General features: G+C 36.3%; 1 protein-coding gene across 2 annotated transcripts in view; it reads right to left on the bottom strand.

Moving 5' to 3' along the window:
- Nucleotides 1-18,938, bottom strand: part of LOC117414191 (ephrin type-A receptor 7-like) — a 118,683-nt gene extending 99,745 nt beyond the window's left edge. For both annotated transcript variants that reach the window (XM_034023983.3, XM_034023984.3), the window contains exon 1: nt 18,808-18,938. In XM_034023983.3, coding sequence (XP_033879874.3) covers nt 18,808-18,886 — 79 coding nt within the window. In that variant the 5' untranslated portion in view covers nt 18,887-18,938. The remainder of the gene's footprint in view (nt 1-18,807) is intronic.
- Between the last annotated feature and the right edge of the window lie 982 nt (nt 18,939-19,920).

Here is a 19,920-nt window from a genome sequence, read left to right as displayed (position 1 = left end):
CCAAGGCAGCTCCTTAAGAACCTATACTGTTTGCAGGATTAACACTGTTTGATCTGTGGGTCACACATGTTCTTTACCAGAGCAAGCCTTCAGAATGATGAGCAAAGAAATAATGAAGATATGTGCTGTTGCACTCCAGATCGTTTTTATTCTCTGTTTCAGACCATTTTTAAGCAGTCCAATTACTAAAACGAGACGTCACCCTTGAGTATGGCTGACTTCATATTGAACAACATTAAGCTATGTCACAGTCCCGCAGTTTTATGGAGCAGTATTTCTTTTTAAGTGTTTTTATATGTCCTGGAAATGTTCATAGAAATGACCGGTTGGCAAAATTTATAGAGGTATGTCTGAAAGCATTTTTCAACATTCAGTTTATAAAAACACATTAAACACTCTGATTTTATATATATATATATATATATATATATATATATATATATATATATATATATATATCTTTTTTTTTTTTTTCGTGAGTCAGAGCAAAGACTTTATAGAGAAACACTCCACCCAGTTCAAACAGAATAAATGAAGCATGTTGCCATCATAAAGGAAACCAAATAACCCCCCTACTGCGAGACTACAAAGTGGAATATCGATGGGTTATCTATTATTACAATTTGATGGTGCTAAAAGCTACTCGGCACCTTCCACTAGGAAAGGAAGGTGAACGGTAGGACCTATAGAAGATGCTCAAAAGACACGGGTGCAGATTAAAAAAAAGATTATTTGGGTCTATGTTCTGATATCTCCTTGAATTTCTAGTACTCCCTTACAGCCTATCAAACGTGACTACTTTATGCATTTCTCTGACAACTGATATCATCGACTTTGAAAGGAAATTAACATTAAAATGCACGGGAAAGATAAGCACCTAAGAGAGTTTACCCAGAATGCAGCCCAATTGCTTAAGCAGTTACACAAGTAGAATGAGCCTAAACAATGCACTTTTAGCACTGTTATTTTCCACTGCCTATTTTTAATAGTAAATCATAAACTCTTCGCTAATTAATCGTGCATTCAGTATTTCTACGTGTGTAAGCAAGCTAGCAGTGCACATGCTGTTTTTTGACGTTTTCTTGCATGGATTGATGTTTGAGTATGGATTAGAAAACTCCTTCATACAGTAAATGTGGGGAAATGAAACATACAGTTTCAAATTGTTATAACAAAGTGTTACCCCAAAACAGCTATCCCCTGGCGACTGATATGAGCATAATTATTTGCAAGCGCACATTGTCATGATGTGCAATGTAAATAGTGTTAGATGTTTAGCTTGACAACAATCTTGGAAGTTATTTAACTGTTTTCTCGCACACTTCAAACACAGTACCTGGAATGTGTGCATCCTGGATAGAACTGCTGTCTTTTCTATCTATAGGCCAGCCCCACCTTTTTTTCTCAACCCTGCTTGAGAGAGGACACTAAGAAAACATTTTTGCTTGCAAAACACGGCCAATCTGTGGCCTCCTGAGAGACTGCAAACAAAGGTATCAATAATTCAAGTCCATTTAGATGTAGGTCTTCGAAACAAAAACAACTCGATGGAAATCACTTTTGATCCCTGCCAGCTGGGCTAGAATCAATGTATGGAAACGCCACTCTAAAGCCCTTTAAGGTACTAATGTGTATGCTGCACTCCTTACACATGTAATTGTTTCTTAACAGAAATGTATACAAGCCATATCAATATGAGCAACGCACCTACAGCACAGGCAATATAAATCAATGTGGTATTAGCCAGGGGTGAAATTCTGCAGGTATTCAGTATCTATTTTGATGCAATAATGGGTACCGGGACTTATTTTACCTGATTTTCAGCCAATGCTCATGCATTCCATCCACTCTTACAGTTGTTTATTTTACACAGTCCACTGGTGTTCTGTTAGGAAAATAAACAATCATTAAAATACTAATCGAAATGGGGGCTCCCGAGTGGCGCATCCAGTAAAAGCACTCGCTAGAGTGCAGGATGCGCTCTATAGCCTGGACGTCGCGAGTTCGAGTCCAGGCTATTCCACAGCCCACCGTGGACGGGAACTTCCAGGGGGCGGCGCTCAATTGGCCAAGCGTCGCCCGGGGGGAGGGAGGGTTAGGTCGGCCAGGGTGTCCTAGGCTCACCGCGCACCAGCGACCCCTTTAGTCTGGCCGGGCGCCTGCAGGCTTGCCTGTAAGCTGCCCAGAGCTGCGTTGTCCTCCGACGCTGTAGCTCTGAGGCGGCTGCATGGTGAGTTCACAGTGTGTAAAGAAGCGGGCGGCTGACGGCACACGCTTCGGAGGACAGCGTGTGTTTATCTTCGCCCCTCCCGAGTCAGCGCAGGGGTGATAGCGGTGAGCTGAGCCTAAAAAATAATTGGGCATTTCAAATTGGGGAGAAAATAATAAAAACTAATTGGCAACGACTAAATTTATAAAAAAAAATAAATAAAAAAAAAATACTAATCGAAATGAACCAATGGCAATCTCTTTACCTTGGTTCTTGGCGACAAGATCACAAGTTATTTGGCAGCTTTGGTGCCAATCATTATTAAACCAAGCGGTCAGTCTCACCTGCCTATGGATTTGTATAATTGGTCAGTAACATTGTTAGTACCCTCCACTGTTAGACTAATACTTCTTTAAGACAGTTGTTCACTGAATGGAAGACATCTGAAGTAGTTTACTGTTACAAAATCTTTAATTTAGTCTCCAGATTAATATATCTTTTTTTTCTTTTAAACCTTCAAAACAATGAATATAGCCATTTTCTGGGGCATGTGAAATCAAATCCAGTAAAATGTGTATCAATGAATTCTGGGAACCGCTCTGCAGAGAAAAATAATATATCATTATTTTCTCAATGTACATGATGAAACTAGTAAGTTACTGAGTAATGTTGCCCCCATAAAGATAAAAAAGAAAGTCACACTCGTGTCCACGCTAGCTACATAAAGCTTTGTCGTGTTAAATTAAACTCTTCAGAAATCCAGTTGGTTAATGATTTAGAAGCTGATTGACCATTCTGCAAGAGAATATTACTTTACAATTACGAGCAGCTTGTTAAATAACAGTAATCACTGTTGTTGCTCTTAATGTAACGTCTGTAATATTTTCGTTTGTATATCTGAAAGCACTCGATTACAGTAAATCTATTTCAATTTTCCAATGTTGATGAAGGCTGTAGCAGCTAAATGCACCCACTATTCTCCCTTTATTTGCTTAATAAACTCATCATTTTTAAACAGGTTTATGGCGATTCATAACGTAGAGTGTTAATTTAAGTATTTTCCCTGCTGAATAGCAAATCTGTTTTAAATATATATATATCCTGAAAGTGTGTGGCGACAATCATGCCATGCTAAATAAATCAATTGAAGAACATGTACAGTATGTATAACACTGACAAAATTCCATCACATTTCCTCTTGTTCAGCTTTGAAAAGCCTTTTCAAAAGCTATTTTTTTCTGGAGTAGTTCATGGTAATTAATATAGACAGAAACACAACAGAGAAGCACACAGAATATATAATTGAGGGATAAGTAATAAGCAAAAAGAACAAAAACAAAACACACACAATAGGGATATGTGTTCTAATCCAAGGCTATCAATGTAGGATGGCTAGGTCCTGGCGTAGGCACGTACCCGGGGTATGGAAAGTATAGGGATGATTTCAGAGAATATATCATTTTCAGTACACCTTTTTGTTAATAGTAGTGCCTGTTACATAAAACATGTCAGCCTCTACTGTGCATTGTCTGACTAAGACCTTTTTGTATATATTTTTTATAGCAGTTGTTTTTTTTTATAATATCACCTCTTTTTTTGTAGGATATCTTGAAACAAAACTCCCTCTCCAGTTACTGCATAGTGTAATATTACAGTACATGACTGAGTGATACATGCAGAGGGTACAAGTATTTTCACTTTCTTTGTTTATGGTGAATTGGTTATATTTGGTGAATCTGGTGATTTGGGTGATTTTTTTTTGTTTTCTATTGTCTACCGATATCTATACATTTTTGAAGTTTATTCATTGGCACTAAAATTGGCTCATTTTTTTTTAAATGTTTACACCAGGCTGCGCATAGGAGTACCTGCAGGTTTTTTTTTTTTTTGAGATTCTCCACCCTGGTATTAGCCCAATGTACCAGACAGCATTTCTGTTCAGTAAAGATTTTTTTTCAAGCATTTCTCTATATATTGATTGATGGATGATTTTATGAGTGGGAAGGAAAGGCAATTCTTCAGAGGTTTATGAGCCTTCAATTAGATAACAATTAATCAATCTAAAAGCTAAATGTGTTTAAGGCAAAAGGTAAAATTCTCATTAAATTATCTTCTGTTATTTTGCCAATACTGTACTCCCAAAGCAAAATAAACTACTGTACATTGTGCGAGTTCCTAATATGACCTGTGAATGGATAACTGGGCTTTTTAATGGGTGCGTGTGGGGGGTGATGGTGTGTCATTATTAATATTTATAACTCCTACTTAACAAGCCTCAATTTCCCTTAAGTATTTGCAAAAAAAGTGCCTTGCAACGTTACAGATGACAACTCATGATAATGTAAACTGTGCACACAGCATTTGTGCCCCTTCCAGCCACAACATAGGTGTTCCATGCCAAGGTGACCTCTGTGTCTGGTCACTAGGCCCCAAGCTTCCTTTGCGAGCAGGACACAATGCTGATATTCACAAGTCACTGCTGATACAGCTTCTCAGAACTCAGCCTGCAAGCTCGTCTTCATTTCACTATATCTTTACAGCTGGGAGACGCAGATTACAGAATAACAGTGGATATTAGCATTTCGAGAAAAAAGCAGAGAACAAAATCGAATTCCTTCTATTCATCCGTGTTGATGTAACTCCTGAAAAGCTACATTATTTGTGATTTCCATTACAATGCAAACAATAAATAAAGATGTTTGTCCCTCGAAATAACTGTCACCATCACTAAGGCACTCAGTACTACTAAGTTTATATACAGTATGTTGCAGCGTTACAAGTAGAACAAGGCATTTCAAATTAGTATCTAGTAAGTCCAACTCCAGCTATAGCACTGCACAGCTCAACTGATGTTCAAGGACTAGTAACCCATAACAACCTATATATTGGTTTGACTGGTGCACATATTAAATTCAATTACTGCTCTCGTGTTGCTTAGCGTATTGAACGCCAATGCTTGGTGTAAAGAATTCAATATTACTTTATCTTTGCAGTTCTTTTAAAAAACAAAAACAACATATAAATTGCTTAAATGTCATGTTTTATTTTGTCTCTTTTAATCAACGGCCGTCGAACGTTAAAAGCTTCAAGCTCTGTCAGTCGAACCCTTGAAAATCTTCAGAGAAGGTCATGCTCAAGCTGTTTTTTGACTCGTTACATTTCAAACCAGGCTCGTAACAGACAAGCAGTCTTTATCTGCATCACTCCCTACAACATGTCTCACAGCCCTGGCCCACTATGCCCTGCTGACAAGGTTCCAAACTGCGCTATAGATCACTGCCTGCTGATAGAACTGCACTTCAGCTGGTGTCTGGAGGTGGCCACTTTACATAATGTTTTCCTTCTTGTAAAGGGAAGTCATATTCCACTAGACCAGGGGTTTTCAACCTTTTTTTCAAACTGTACCCCTTCTGTCGGCAGGTTTCAGCTTAAGTACCCCTTACAATTTTGCTCACTGAATGCTACCACAGTTGCAATGAGAGGCAGAATAATCTGATTAACACAGTCTGGGGCGGACAAACTGCTGGTTTAAGACAGCATACCAAACAGCAGGCTTAATTCTTAAAACTTAATTACATGTCTTTGCACAGATTTAAAAAAGACAGTACTTAGAAATCTCTTTGGAAACACTTGTATTCGCTTTCTATTCAGTAAATCATTATACTAATGATAGTCTGCACTGTAAATGTGTATCACGTTACCATTTACTTCCCACCTCAGCATAATTATGTGTGCCATTTAAAATGTTTACAACATCAATAACCTCAAGACAAAACTATAATACCTACCAATGATACACTTTTTTTCTTTTTATTAAGCCAGCATTTTTTTTTTATTATTATTAAAACAGTAAAAACCAAGAGCAGCACAGAGCGCTCTTCATAGGCACAATCGGCCGACGCCTGCTCCACCTATATAAGAGCCACGCAATCGAAATTGCGCATGCGTACAGGTGGACAATGTGGACGTGCTAGATTCTGTGCATTTGTTTTCATCTGTGGTTCACTTTGACTGCTAAACAAAGATTACATAATTGTACACAGTGTTTTCGAGAACATACAATACATTTAAAAAATCATTATTTTCTTTTACTTTCATTTTTATTTTGTGCATTTCTGAGAAGTCCTGCATACCCCCTATGACCTTTAGAAGTACCCCCAGGGGTACACATATCCCCGGTTGAAAACCCCTGCACTAGACGATATCTTAAAGGTGCAGTGCTCCTTATGGCCTTAAAAAGAAGGCTCTCACCTAGTCTAAACCCATGGAGAGAGAACCCAGGCTTGTGGTGTGCGTGATCAATGGTTCATACAAAGCCTCCGACCTGTTACACATGCAACAATCATTATAACAATGTACAAAATATACAAAATGTAAGAAAGAATACAGAATTGAGCATCCTACATTAAGCAGTATGGAAAGCTATACTACCTTATTGTGCAACAGTTTAAAAAAAAAACAAAAAAAAACTTATGGCCTACTCCACTCTCCCTATACTTGATAGGGAAATGGTGTGCTCCCCTTCATATGGTCCAAAAGCCCAGTACCAGATGTGCCCACTAATCAGATTCATTAAAGTACATAAGCACCCATTCAATTACTTCTTGTTATGGGGATGTTAATACTGTATTCACACAATGTAAATAATGGAGCGATCATCACAAATTGAAAACGTGATTGCGAATGAAATGAATGCCAACCACATGGTTTCAGTACGTGTTTATCATGCATCATTTAGGTAGCGTTGATAGGGCAGAAGAAAACATAAACTGCTCTAGGCCGTCCCTGATTAATGCTGTCACTTTATTTGTAATGAAAACAACCAAATTACACTAAAAGTTTAAACCTGGACACATTTCAATTTAGTTTTAAACTAAAAACTAAACCCAGAGATATCTTACCCTAAATGAATGATCTTCCTTCACCAAAGACGTTTTCAACATGATGATCACTATAGCGTTATACAGGTAGGGCAAGTAACATACTTTTGCAATGCAAGGTTGAATTAATATCCCAATGTCAGTTTTACTTTTTCATTGCAGGGCTTTGATCCAAGGTTGTGCTTCTTTGGAACACCGGCACAATCATTTTAAAGGGGCTGTAACCTCACCTGGCTTCTAAAAGAGTGGCAAGCTTTTAAAGCAGATGTTAATCTCAGCAATAATAATAATAAAAAAGGTTTAATTGTCTCCAGTCACTGAAAGTCAGGTGCAGATTATCCCATGGGAGCAGACCAGTCAGGATTCAAAGAGACTGTACTGACTTCTCCACAGTATACAGTTACTATGCTTAAAAGACCTTGACATTTTACCCTGGAGTTTTGTGAAACGATCCAATTAAAACTTAGAGAGCTGAAGTGATCAGCATTTGTTAACAGTGCTTATTCTCTCATTAATATTCCTACAATGCTTTACTCTGAGGAACTTCTCAAGTTTATGGTCGAGACACATGGAAATATGAAGCTACCTTCCTTCGGGGGTTAAAAACCTTCTTGTTATAATTTTCTAGGACATTTCAAGAAACTTAATGGAATACAACGGAGATAAATGGTCACATTTAGAGTGCCAGCAATTCTTTTTATGTATATTCTAAAATGGCTTGTTAAATATATAAATACTGGCATGAGCATCAAAGATTTCACAGTGTACGGAAACGGTATGGGAATATGTTAATATGTATTACAACTTTCCTTTGTTTAACTGTTTAAAATATAAAAATCAGTAATGTATTGTTTACATTTGCATGTGTTGTTAAATTAAATTACTCCAGTCAGATAGAGTAGATTCAATTAAATGCTCTAATTAGCTCCCTTTGTTTTATTTTACAGTGGCAATTATACATTTGAGCATTACTGTTTAAAACAACAACCTTATTTCTGTTTGCCTTTACTGAATGAACAATTTACTTCTTACACAGCTTTTGAATCTTAAGCATTGCACCATTTTCATAATAATCTGATTACTTCCTCCTGCATGGATAGTAGAGCTAGTTTCACTGTAAATCTAAAACCCTAATAGGATCGTGTATGGAGGTCCTGTAACAGCAGACAATGTGGTTGCCAAGATAGAAAGGTAGAAGGATGAAACTGTACAAAGTAATAAGCATATCAATCAATAATGCTGAACATTAAGTATAGGTATTGGACCAACAGAACAGTTTCAGAAAATGTGCACACTTGAACTAGGTTTGATGTGATGTCATGTACAGAAAATGAAGGTTGATCCTACAATCACTACTGTATAAGCATATATATATATAGAATTAACTAATTTTGCTTCATAGAGTCGAATGAAACCTGCTGAATAATGTTACGTTAACATGTTGAATTACATACCGCTTTGTAGTTTTCCATATACTTAACGAAAAACTGAAAATAATTTAAAAATGTGACATTTTGAAACTAACATGAAATGCTGTACAACTATTATGGCTTCCGGTACACTTTCACAAAATATCATTTAGTGGGTTCATTGATTACACTATGTTAAATAAAAGATCTAAATTATGTTCATAGAGTTTTTTTTGGTTTTTTTTATTGTCTCAATCCTAAAATTGTAGGTGATGCAAAACTTTTGGCACTAGCTGTATGTGTATATTATTAATTTCAATACATACTCTTTCACAGTGTACCTTAAGGACACTTTGTAATATAGCTCTCTACTGTGTTTTATTTTTTTATTGTAAGCTATTGTCAATATTGGTAATTATGACTGATGCTAAACACGCAGCAAATTTGACCCCAAGTAATAACATTTAAAATGCATTAAGGTGAACTTCAGTGGAGGCGAAGCAGCTCACCTCATTACTCTTCGAGACGTCCTCCAGTTAGCCCTGCTTTACAACAAGGTACAGTGAAATAAGAATCTCAACAAACAAGAGATCAAAACACTGACAACTCAGCCCTGCCATTTGTATTCCCTTATAGCAGAAAAATGGCAACTTTAAAGGGTCCGGTATCGGGGGAGCTGTACCCCTATATCCAGACTTCTCCCCCTAAACCTATAAAACAACAGATTTCCTCAGGTGTGACCTATTAAATACATTTTAAAACCTTCCAAAACACATACACAATGGAAATCTTGTTGGATAAAGGGGCTTTTGAAAGACGGGTTAAACAAATTAGTAGATATACATTTATCTAGCTATTCCAAGAGAGCTGCTTGGTGGTAAAATAGCTTTAATATAACAAAATCTCTTAGTGATCACAAAACATGCTACAGAGTTGATAATGTTTATAAATTACACCTGCTTTGGAAATGAAAGAAAAGGACCTTGTTCAGAAATGAGAGCTGTTTAAAGTCTCACTACAGCCAACAGTTCTCCCTCCAGGCCTCTTACATTTCTGTAGGTGAAATCATAGAGTGCCCCATTATTACCATTGCTGGCTGTCAGTTGTGCATTTCAAAAATCTCAAAATGCGTTCTCAAAACTTCCAGGACTAATGACTGTGTTGGAGTAATAATGGCGTGATGTGTCGTCTCATTTTGAAAGTAACGCCTGTAACACAAAGGTTTTTTGTGAAACATCAGCTTCATTTGCATATTACTGTCAGTGCTTCTATTCTCTTTTAAAAGTTTGTGGATTGAGACGTCATCTTTTCTTTAAATAAATGTATATTTATATTGCAGTGGTAATACACTGTAATATAATCCATACGTTTTGAAGTCGAGTTGCACAGATCGCATTGCCTTATTGATTGCTGTGTTAGCATTAGTTGGTTTTAATTTGTTTAAGTTATCTGTTCTTAATTGACTTATAACTGCTGAAATATTGTCCCCGTTTTTTAACCTACCTTATATACTGTATGTGTGTACCATGTGGATACTTCACTAGTTTTTCACACACAAACCTGGCCATGAAAGCAGGAACCAGAAATCTTCTGTCTTACCTGTACCTATATATTCTACTATATTAAGGTTTCTGAGTTCACTTATTATCAGGAATATGTCTCTGCTTATTAAAAAAAAGTACAGTTGTTTCAAGAATAGCTGACATAGCAAACTAAAACTGAATATAATTTATAGCTCTGATGAAGTTATACATTTCAGTTGCTGCATGGTCCTAACAGATGTTGGTAGCTATAAAGAAAGTAATGCAGTTTTGCTAGTTTTTACCCCTTGTGATTTTGTCTTTTTATGTAACAATAGTGGAGGTGTGCCAGGCTATTATATGTAGATCCAGTACTCAATGTGTGATGTCTTGCTTTGTGCCTTATTGCATTGAGAGCCGTGGGGGGGGGGGATGTGACGGTCAACAGGATTTTTCAGTGGCGTACAATAGACAAGTTCTAAACAGAGCCGGGGAATTACAGTGAAATTATCACTCATCTGAAATAGAACCAACATTTGCTAAAAACAAAGGACACATCTGTGGGAGTAAGGAATAACACAGGAATAATGCAAATTCTCATCATGAGTATTTCTTTTTTATCGGAAAATAACTAAAGTAGCAAGAACAGAAACCAATATTATTCAATAGTGGAGAAAAGGAGGAATATTGAATTTATCAACAAATGTATAGTTGACGGCACACAATGTATTGTACTTTAGTGGCAGTCGTTCTGTATCTGTATGTACAGACAGTCACACCATTGCTGTATATATTAGTAGGTATCACCCACAGCTTATCATTAAATGTCTGTAAAGAAAAACTACATTACAATCAAATGATAACATATTTCCACATACTGTACCTGTACGTGGCAAAGCCTACATGGTTTAGGTTTTAGCTTGTGGCAACCTCAGAAAACCCATTCGCCACACAGGCAATTGAAATGAACATGGAATAGCAAGCCTCATCCCAGAAAAATACGGTCAGCCTGAGGACAGAGCGTCCCTGTCTGACAAGGCTGTAAGAAAGACGAGCTTACAGAGTGATAACAATCAACATCAAGTCAACCAGCTAAAAGGTTATTGGTTTCCAATTATGTTAAGCCTTAATAATCCACACAAAAAAGAACTTTAAGGATTTGTCTCTTTTTTTTAATCAGCAGTAAACCTTTTATTTACATACAAAACATGCAACCCAGCAATAGGATCAACTGGACTACCAAACTGAAGGCTGTTTTTTGGTCTGCAAGGAAATGAACTGAGATAGAGTTCATTCTAGCAAACTGAAACCAACAAGGATTTCTTGATATATATTGTTTGTTGGAGCAAGATATATATATAATTCAAAAATCAATACTGGGTAGTAACCAAGTCAGAATATGTTCAGTGGAGATTGTGTGATATTGTGCAGGAGCTTATCATCTTCGGTCACAATTTCTTGATTTTTTTTTTTTTTTTATACTGTTTATTTGAACTTTATGTTATGAGAAATGGCCCTGCCCAGACTGATACAAACACATGAACTATTGCATAAACAGGAAAGTTAACATGGTTATAATGGATACAGGACCACTCGTTTCTAACTCTGTTGGGTATTTACTTGCAGCATGCCTGTAGGATACCCATTTAAGCAGTTTTTTTTTTCACTTCTCTCTCTGCAAAACCGTCTGTCACAGTCTGAGAGTGTGTGGCTATTTAATATGTGAAGCTTACAGTACATGCGAGACTCTATCTTCGACGCAGTATAATTTAAAGATATTAAAGATCAACCTGTAGTGTATTTTGTAAGACACACGCCTGTGTCAGTGTGTGTCACTATCAATGAAATAACCAGCCAGGCTTCTTCGGCTTATAAGAAATTGTATTCCCCATTTCCACTGATAGAAAATGTAACAGAGCTTTAAAAAAAATAAATCTGACTCTGCTCCATGGGACTCAAGGCAGCTCACTGAAACAGGACTATATTCATGTCCTAAATATACAGCTTTATTCAGAGATAGCATGACATTGGCAATAATGTTATACTGTATCTCAGAAATGTTCTGTTATCAGGAACCCAAAGTGATCTCTGCAGTAGTAGATAAACCTCAGCAACAAGCAAACACTATGAAAGGTTTTTCTCAAAATCACTGGACAATTACCTGCGGTTGTACTACAGTTTGATTTTGTATCAAGTTTGAAGTATCCTGTTATATTCTATTCTCATCATGTACAGAAGTCTACTTTTAATTGCCATTAAAGTCTTAAAGAGGAAGTAGCAGGATTCTGAAAAAATATAGCATTATACATCCCCATGTATGCTACACCTGTTTAAATATTGTACCTGTAATTTCTCTTTTCATTGTTAACATCCTGACAACTTTTTACACTTATAAACTTCAAAGTCTGTTTCAAAGCTCTTTTCAAAATGGCTGCTCTAGTGCACTGGGGTTTGAGATCTGTCCTCCAACTCAATGGTTTTCAACCCCGGGCTGGGGAGACCCACTGTGTCAGCTGGTTTTCATTCCAATTGAGCTCTCAATTACTTAACTAGACCCTTAATTTACAGGGTAATTTGCTTAATTAGACCTTTTTTAATTGATTTCAGCTCTTAAATAGTTGCAGAGTTCAAGTTACTTACACAATGTTATTACTGCTGCTTTCCCATTCCACTCATAAGTGCACACCCATTGAGCCAGGAGCGTAGAGCGTGTGCATTCACGCTGTCCAGAAGCCTCTTTAATGAACTTTACACATTTGCCCAAGGGCCAAAAGTGATTTGGCAGCGGTGTGGAGTAGTGGTTAGAGCTGTGGACTCTTGACTGGAGGGTCGTGGGTTCAGTCCCAGGTGGGGGACACTGCTGCTGTACCTTTGAGCAAGGTATTTTACCTAGATTGCTCCAGTAAAAACCCAACTGTATAATGGGTAACTGTATGTAAATAAATAATGTGATATCCGTAATATGTGAAATAATGTATAATGTGATATCTTGTAACAATTGTAAGTCACCCTGGATAAGGGCATCTGCTAAGAAATAAATAATAATAATAATCTTCAGCTCGGGTTACCAATACTGCACCAGTTTCAAGGCATCATTCATAAATGTAACTATATTTGCCATATTGATCAATAGAACATAATCTTCAACCTTGCAGAAATGGAAGCAGTTACTTTAACAATAAATATTAACCGTCTACAAAATGGACCATTTTCCCAAATGGGTTAAAGTCAGTCATAAACTCCAAAGTTTTCATTCAGCCTAATGATTTCTTTTGATTGGCAATAAATTACCCCAAGTGCTTTGTGAGCCTCGAATGCATGGAGATAAGTGCTGTATTCCAGTTTGTGATGGAGATGATTAAGAATGGTGTTATGGTGACTGCTCCTTCTGCTTGACCCACCGAACATCAATTAGGTATGAGAATTACCTGTGGGGTGTGATTCACTCTGCATAGAAAAAGAACAGATGGGATCCAGAAAAAAAAGTATTAAAGCAATCAATAGAATTAGTTTGCTTTGTCTTTTACTGTAGATATATTTGTTCCAAGATATTTCCAGTTGCATCTCCATTATGATTTATTTTAAAGTTTATTTGAAATTCAAAAAAATATTTGCGTGCATCATTCAGAAACATTAATCTTTTTTTGTACAATATATAGTTATATTTGGAATATATTTTTTTTTTTTGTAATGTAAATTAGCACTCAGAGCCAAACAATGGAACCCTGGTGTATGACCATTGCTGACAATTCATTTTTCAATGTCCTGACCACCTGTATTTCTATTTCATGTAACCACAGCTTGATTGTACATACAGTCATATTACAGTTTTTCAAGAAAGCCAACACAAAGTGCTGTTTCATAAGTATTTTTTTTCCAACTCAGTATAGCAGATTCAACCGCACTCCCACTGTAATTTGTAGAAACTGACAGAATCAATAGAAATCAAAGCATGGGGGAATGCTGGTACAGTATCCATAGGGCTGTACATAATCTGTTAATTATATGATTCTGTGATCTGCATGAGAGCTTATTTAAGGGCAGGTAATTTGCTGGGTCACTGGGCAACCCGTCCATTGAAACCTATAAACACTAAAGAACCTAGACTGGATTGGTGCTTATAAGCTGCGTTCAATAGCTAGGCTATGATTCGGTGGAGACTTGTTGGTTTTAAAAGGTTGTTCATAGTGATGTATTGAATTTCTGGACTTCAGAAATGTAATTTGTAATTCTGGTGTAGCAGTAAATACTCTTATTTATCAGGTATTTGTCTTTTGGAAATTGGCAGCAGGGATAGCAGAGGTAGCAGTATTGTGAGCTCACTCATATCACCCTATAGAGGTAGCAACACACTGCAGTCACAAAACAATGTATATCTGCAGTACAATGTACATCACAATACACAAAATGGGCTAATACAAAGATAAAATGACCTAATGGGCTAATATGAAGATAAAAGGACCTAAAATTACAATAGAAGGCCAAACTTAAAATGACAAAGGGAACGTGTAGTCTTAAGAAATATCATGCATTCCATATTCAAGAACCAGTATGCAGCCATGTAGTTATATTTTATGTATTAGAATATATACACACTTTTTCTGGAATCTGCTCCAAGACTATTTGACTTGAATGAAGTGCTTTAGTATACTCTAGTACTACTAGTACCAGTTGTACTACATTGTATGCTTACAGACTTACAGGCCGCTCAGTGGCAAAAGAAAGCTTTATCAGCTTTATGAGTTAACAGTGTTAACATGTGTTCAGACCTAGTGACAAAAGCTGGCAAGACGAAGGGCATGTTTGAAATGACATACATTGCAGCCAGACGAGGCTGTCAGAGGCTCACTCAAGTATGTCCACACAACGAGGTACTCACTGGGACTGAGAATGCTAGATCTGAGATGAGATTTGAAAGATGTAAGTACCAGGAGATGCCTACACATAGGTGTCTTTGTTACTTAAGTTAAAATGAAGAAATATGTCTTGGTGACAGATATCTTTCTAGTTGTGGTTTGTATTTTCCAAGTCTTTTTCACAGTGTTGGTTAGGATTGGGACTATTTACGATAACATATCGAACAGAAGCCACGATAAAAAAAATGTGCATTATATAAATAATTACCGAGAAATGTATGATACTGTATCCATCATGACGATTTTTAATGACAGCTGAATGTTGTGCTATTTTTTGTTTAATTATCCCACAAGTAATTCCAAGTATTCCATCTGTTCTAGTAATATTTCATTTGTACGTTTGTGTTAGAGCAGCCCCCACTTCCGCCCTAACGATGACCCAGTGCTTGAAGCTTTTGCCAGATTTCGTTGAGAAAAGGCAGTGACTGAAAGCAGCAGTGAGCACTCTCTTTCAAAACAGCTTAACAAAAAAGAAACGCTGCAAGTTCAGTATTTATTTCGGTATTCTTGGAGAAAATGGAGGTACCGTATGTGCAAAATATGCTACACTAAGGTTATCATACCAACAGAAAACAATTGGACTATTTTAGAAAAGGCTACGTGTTTTTCTTGCAGCCATGTGTCCACTGCAAACTATTATATGTACATTTAAAATTGACAGTAGCCTATAAAATTCACTGGGCATTCATTTGATTTTACTATTTCTATACTGTACAGTCATTCTGAATGTAATGTGTACAAAGAACACATCAAGAAGTTCTGCTAACGCTGCTATAGTTTTAACTTAGAATGACAGATTTCATGTAATTCGTCAATGTTCCCTTCCTTTCAGAAACTTTTCCCTTCAGAAAGTGTTCCAGCAAGTTTCTAAAGCAGCCTTTTACAATACAATGAGTATATCCAGAAGCCAAGCTACCCCAAAAACCTTACCTCAATCCTGACTTGAACATAACTCGTCTGACTTTGCAGGCTGCTTCGTAGAGCAGTCAGATACCAACCGATATGTGGGCGAGACGTCAAAAGTTGTGAGATCAATTGCAGCAATCAATACACTGAAAATTGTAACTGTTTGCAGTTCACTAAAATTGAGATTTCTTGCTAGTCCCAGGAATAAATAGAACCCAGTGTCAGCCTTCAAATCAGACTACAGTATGAAATATGCTTAACATCTTAACTGAGTGCATTTCGATCTCTTAATTCTTACCTTGTGTGTAAATATCTCTGTCATTTCTGCACTCATTAAAATCAACCATATCATACTTCTGAAGGGCAAGAAACCAGTGTTCTATGCAGGTATCAATTCTAATGTGTTAATATTATCCTTCTGGTATTACTCATAACATTATACAGCATTGCCAAAAAAAAATCTTCCTAATGGTAAAACACCGGTATCCATTATTTACACTGGGAAGTCATCAGTTTCACAGGATTGAAACTCACACACTCTGATGTTGAACACTACCAATCCAGTTACGGATATGGGATATCTTACTGTCAATGGAAACCATTAAAAGGTTTTGATCAATGTTGTCACCTGTTGTGAGTTAGTGGTGACTCATATCTTTGTCTTGTTTTATTTATCACAATTGTCATTATCTAAAGATCCAATCCATTCATTGAATAGCATTAAAATGTGTGTGGATCCTGCCATGTCTTGTATTCCATCATCTAGATATACGCTGGGCATACACTTAGTTATGTTCTGTATGCAGCCATACTGTACTATATACCATACGTCAGTGAAACAAAACACACATGTTAAAAGCACATGCAAATATGACATTTCAAATGCTTAAAGAAGAACCCCTGTCATGTTAATGAGGCAAGCTGTGATATGTGATTGCATTACTTACAGTATGATCAGCTTCATTACTTGGTGACCTTTAGAATGTTCTACAAAATCATTCCATTCTAGTCCTAAAAAGGCAGATCCAGGTTTTTTTTTATTTTCCTTTTTCTTTTACACGTCTAGGAAGTCATATCTATGGATTGTATTCACGTCCACTATTCACTCCAACACAAGGTTATCTGTGCATCGCTAACCCTGTCTTTCCCCAGTCTGAGGTGGTTTGGTTTGAGACTGATATCAGCTATTTAATACCAGTTTCAGGAGAGCACAATAAACGTACACCACATTGAACAGGAACAAAAACAGCATAGTAGTCCACAGACACACACTTAATCTGTACTTTATTACTATAGCACTATAGCAATTATAAAGTATTTCACACAGTAGACTCCTTATTTGCCATTAAAAAAAAAAATCTATAAATTCCCTGAAAAGTGTTCATTTTGAAGCTAAGTCAGGATGATGTGTCCCCTACATTTAACCCAAGTCGTGTGTTCTATTAGTAGAAACATATATATATAAAACATTGGTTTGGCTTGTCTTCTAGGTGGATGTGTTGTTTAGAGTTGTGAAGGTTATGCATACAGTATGCCGTGGAGTTATGTAAATGTACCCCCTATGGAGGCTCAGAAAAAGCTACTTAAAAGCTTTAAATACAGTAGGGTTTCATGACTCACTAATGATGCCCTTAACAGTAAAAGTGGTCAAATAATACACACAGAAAACGCTGTTCAGCATATTATATATATATATATATATATATATATATATATATATATATATATATATATATATATATATATATATATATTCCCAATGTTCTCCTGGTGAAATCAATCAAGTATTTCAATAAAGAAGTACTCAGCCAAGTTTTGATAATAACAGATATAGAGTATTATTAATAAACAAAAAACAAAAACAAACAAACACAAAAAACTGCTAATGAATACAACCCTGAGAAAGTTTGTTTAATTTATTATAAACCGACATGGGAATGTATGGAAAATAAATAGGACTAAACGTATAAGGATGTGTTTTACTTTGAAATCTATTTTACTGTAAATCAATTGATATGACTGAAAGTTTAAGACTCCCATATCCCAGATTTATGTATTTCTGTATTCATTTGGGCGGAATATCTTTCATAACATCGAAAAGGCACCTGGAACCGTACCTCTTTAAAAGCACCCGCTATCGGATACATTTTAATGTGATTTTTATTAATACCGCATATATGTATGTATTTATTTATGTTAAGAAATACGGACAGAAGTGCTAGTCGGTAACTACAGTATGCTATTCGTAACGGTGTATCGCTCAGGAGAGCGCATTAAAAAATATAGCGACCCTTGCAAACGATACCTTTTTAACAATGTATCTGCAAAGTAAATAGTGTATTTCTCAAATTATTAAAGTACCTGTTGTTTAAAATATGATATATGCATCTTTTAAAAATAAACAAAAAAAGCCAAACATGTGTTCTTTTAACCATAAAACTTTTTGCTCGCCTAACTTTTCGTAACTATATATATATTCCGTGTGAAATACTATCAACCTACTACTGTAGAACCATGTAAATCCGGTGCTGTGCTAGGTATTTTTTATGTGTATATGCATGTTTAACGCACTAAACATATTGTGTCGTGAAATGATCACAGGTAAGACATATGTACATAATGAGATTTGTCAAGCACGAAACCTAGAATACTGTGTCTATCCCGTCTATCTACATCCCCCCAGTCATCAGTACGGTGGAAAAACTGCTTCTACAACGTAAACTTCTTATTAAATGTGTCATTCATATCTACCTAGCTAAATCTTCAAGTCATGTGCTAAAGCCCTTTTGAAGTATGCAATTCTAAAACCACAGTCTTGCATAAGATCCCCTAATTTGCATTACTGTATTTAAACTTTTTTGCATACACCTGCATGTCGTTGCACATTTTTTGGTGTGTTTCTTTTGAATATATATATACAGTAAAAGTGATTAAAATATGAAATATGTGATTAAAATATGAACCTACCTTCCTCGGCGGTGCAATCTTGCTTTATTTTCACCAGTAAAATCCACAGGACCAAGGATAACGTTTTAAAAAGCTCCATTGTTAATTTGAAAGGTTTTCAAACCGCTACTCATCGCAGTTCCTCTTGTGTACAGCTAATATCAATGTGGAGACGGCCAGATGCAGCTGCGAGCCGAAGCTGCACTTACCATATATGGAATAGCAGGGGCGGGACATGGGTACAGAGTGACAGTAAGCAGTTGCAATAAAGTAGAATATTGAAAAAGGGGCATGAGAAGGTCACCAATCATACCACGGGAAGTTATGGCTTTGGCAGGTGTTACTCAGTAAGCCTTTCTTTTTAGCTTTCAGGAAAGGGATGCAGGTATGTTTAAAAATTTAACCCGAGAGGGAAAACCGTTAAATGAACCAGCTTTTCTTTTTTTATTCTTTTTTTTTTAATAGCGTGTGTTTCCTTTTCATGGCACAACCCTCTCCTGCTTCTTACCATTTAATTTATGGTGATTAACTCTGTAGCATTCTGCAAAAATATGTCTGTGTGTATTTTACATGTACAGTATGTTAGGTAGGGTTTGCTTTATGCAATTTTAGTTATTACTTTCACATATTAAACGAATTAGCAACACTTAAAAAATGCAAGTGATTTCAAAATCAAGGTTGATGTATTACTGGCTGTAATTATATTTATTTTCAATATTTGCAACACTGTACTGTATAAACTCTTGCAACTATTGTCTGCGTTGATAATTATTAACAGAACGCGTAACAAAAAAATATTATTATTATTTTAGCTGGTGGGTAATACCCTGGAACATAAAACACAACCCGAAGTCCGTATGCTTTCAATAGAGTGCGTTTAATGCCAAAGCTAAACAAGATTTGTTGCTCCCCACCTTTGCCTCTTTGCTGCTGGGCCATATTTCAGTTATCTGTAACAAGATGTCATGCATGAAATTATATAATTACCCACAGTTTATAAAATGTAATGATCAACCAGATTACATTTTTCTCAGAAAAATTTGTTTCAGGCATTTAATATTGAAATTAGTACAGAAAAAAAAATGGAATGAAAAATAGGAAAAATATGCTTACAGGTGCATAATAATTTGAATG

This window comes from Acipenser ruthenus, chromosome 25 (assembly GCF_902713425.1).
Source record: "Acipenser ruthenus chromosome 25, fAciRut3.2 maternal haplotype, whole genome shotgun sequence".
In the NCBI taxonomy this organism is placed as follows: Eukaryota; Metazoa; Chordata; class Actinopteri; order Acipenseriformes; family Acipenseridae; genus Acipenser; species Acipenser ruthenus.
This window is presented reverse-complemented; position numbering and strand designations above follow the sequence as displayed.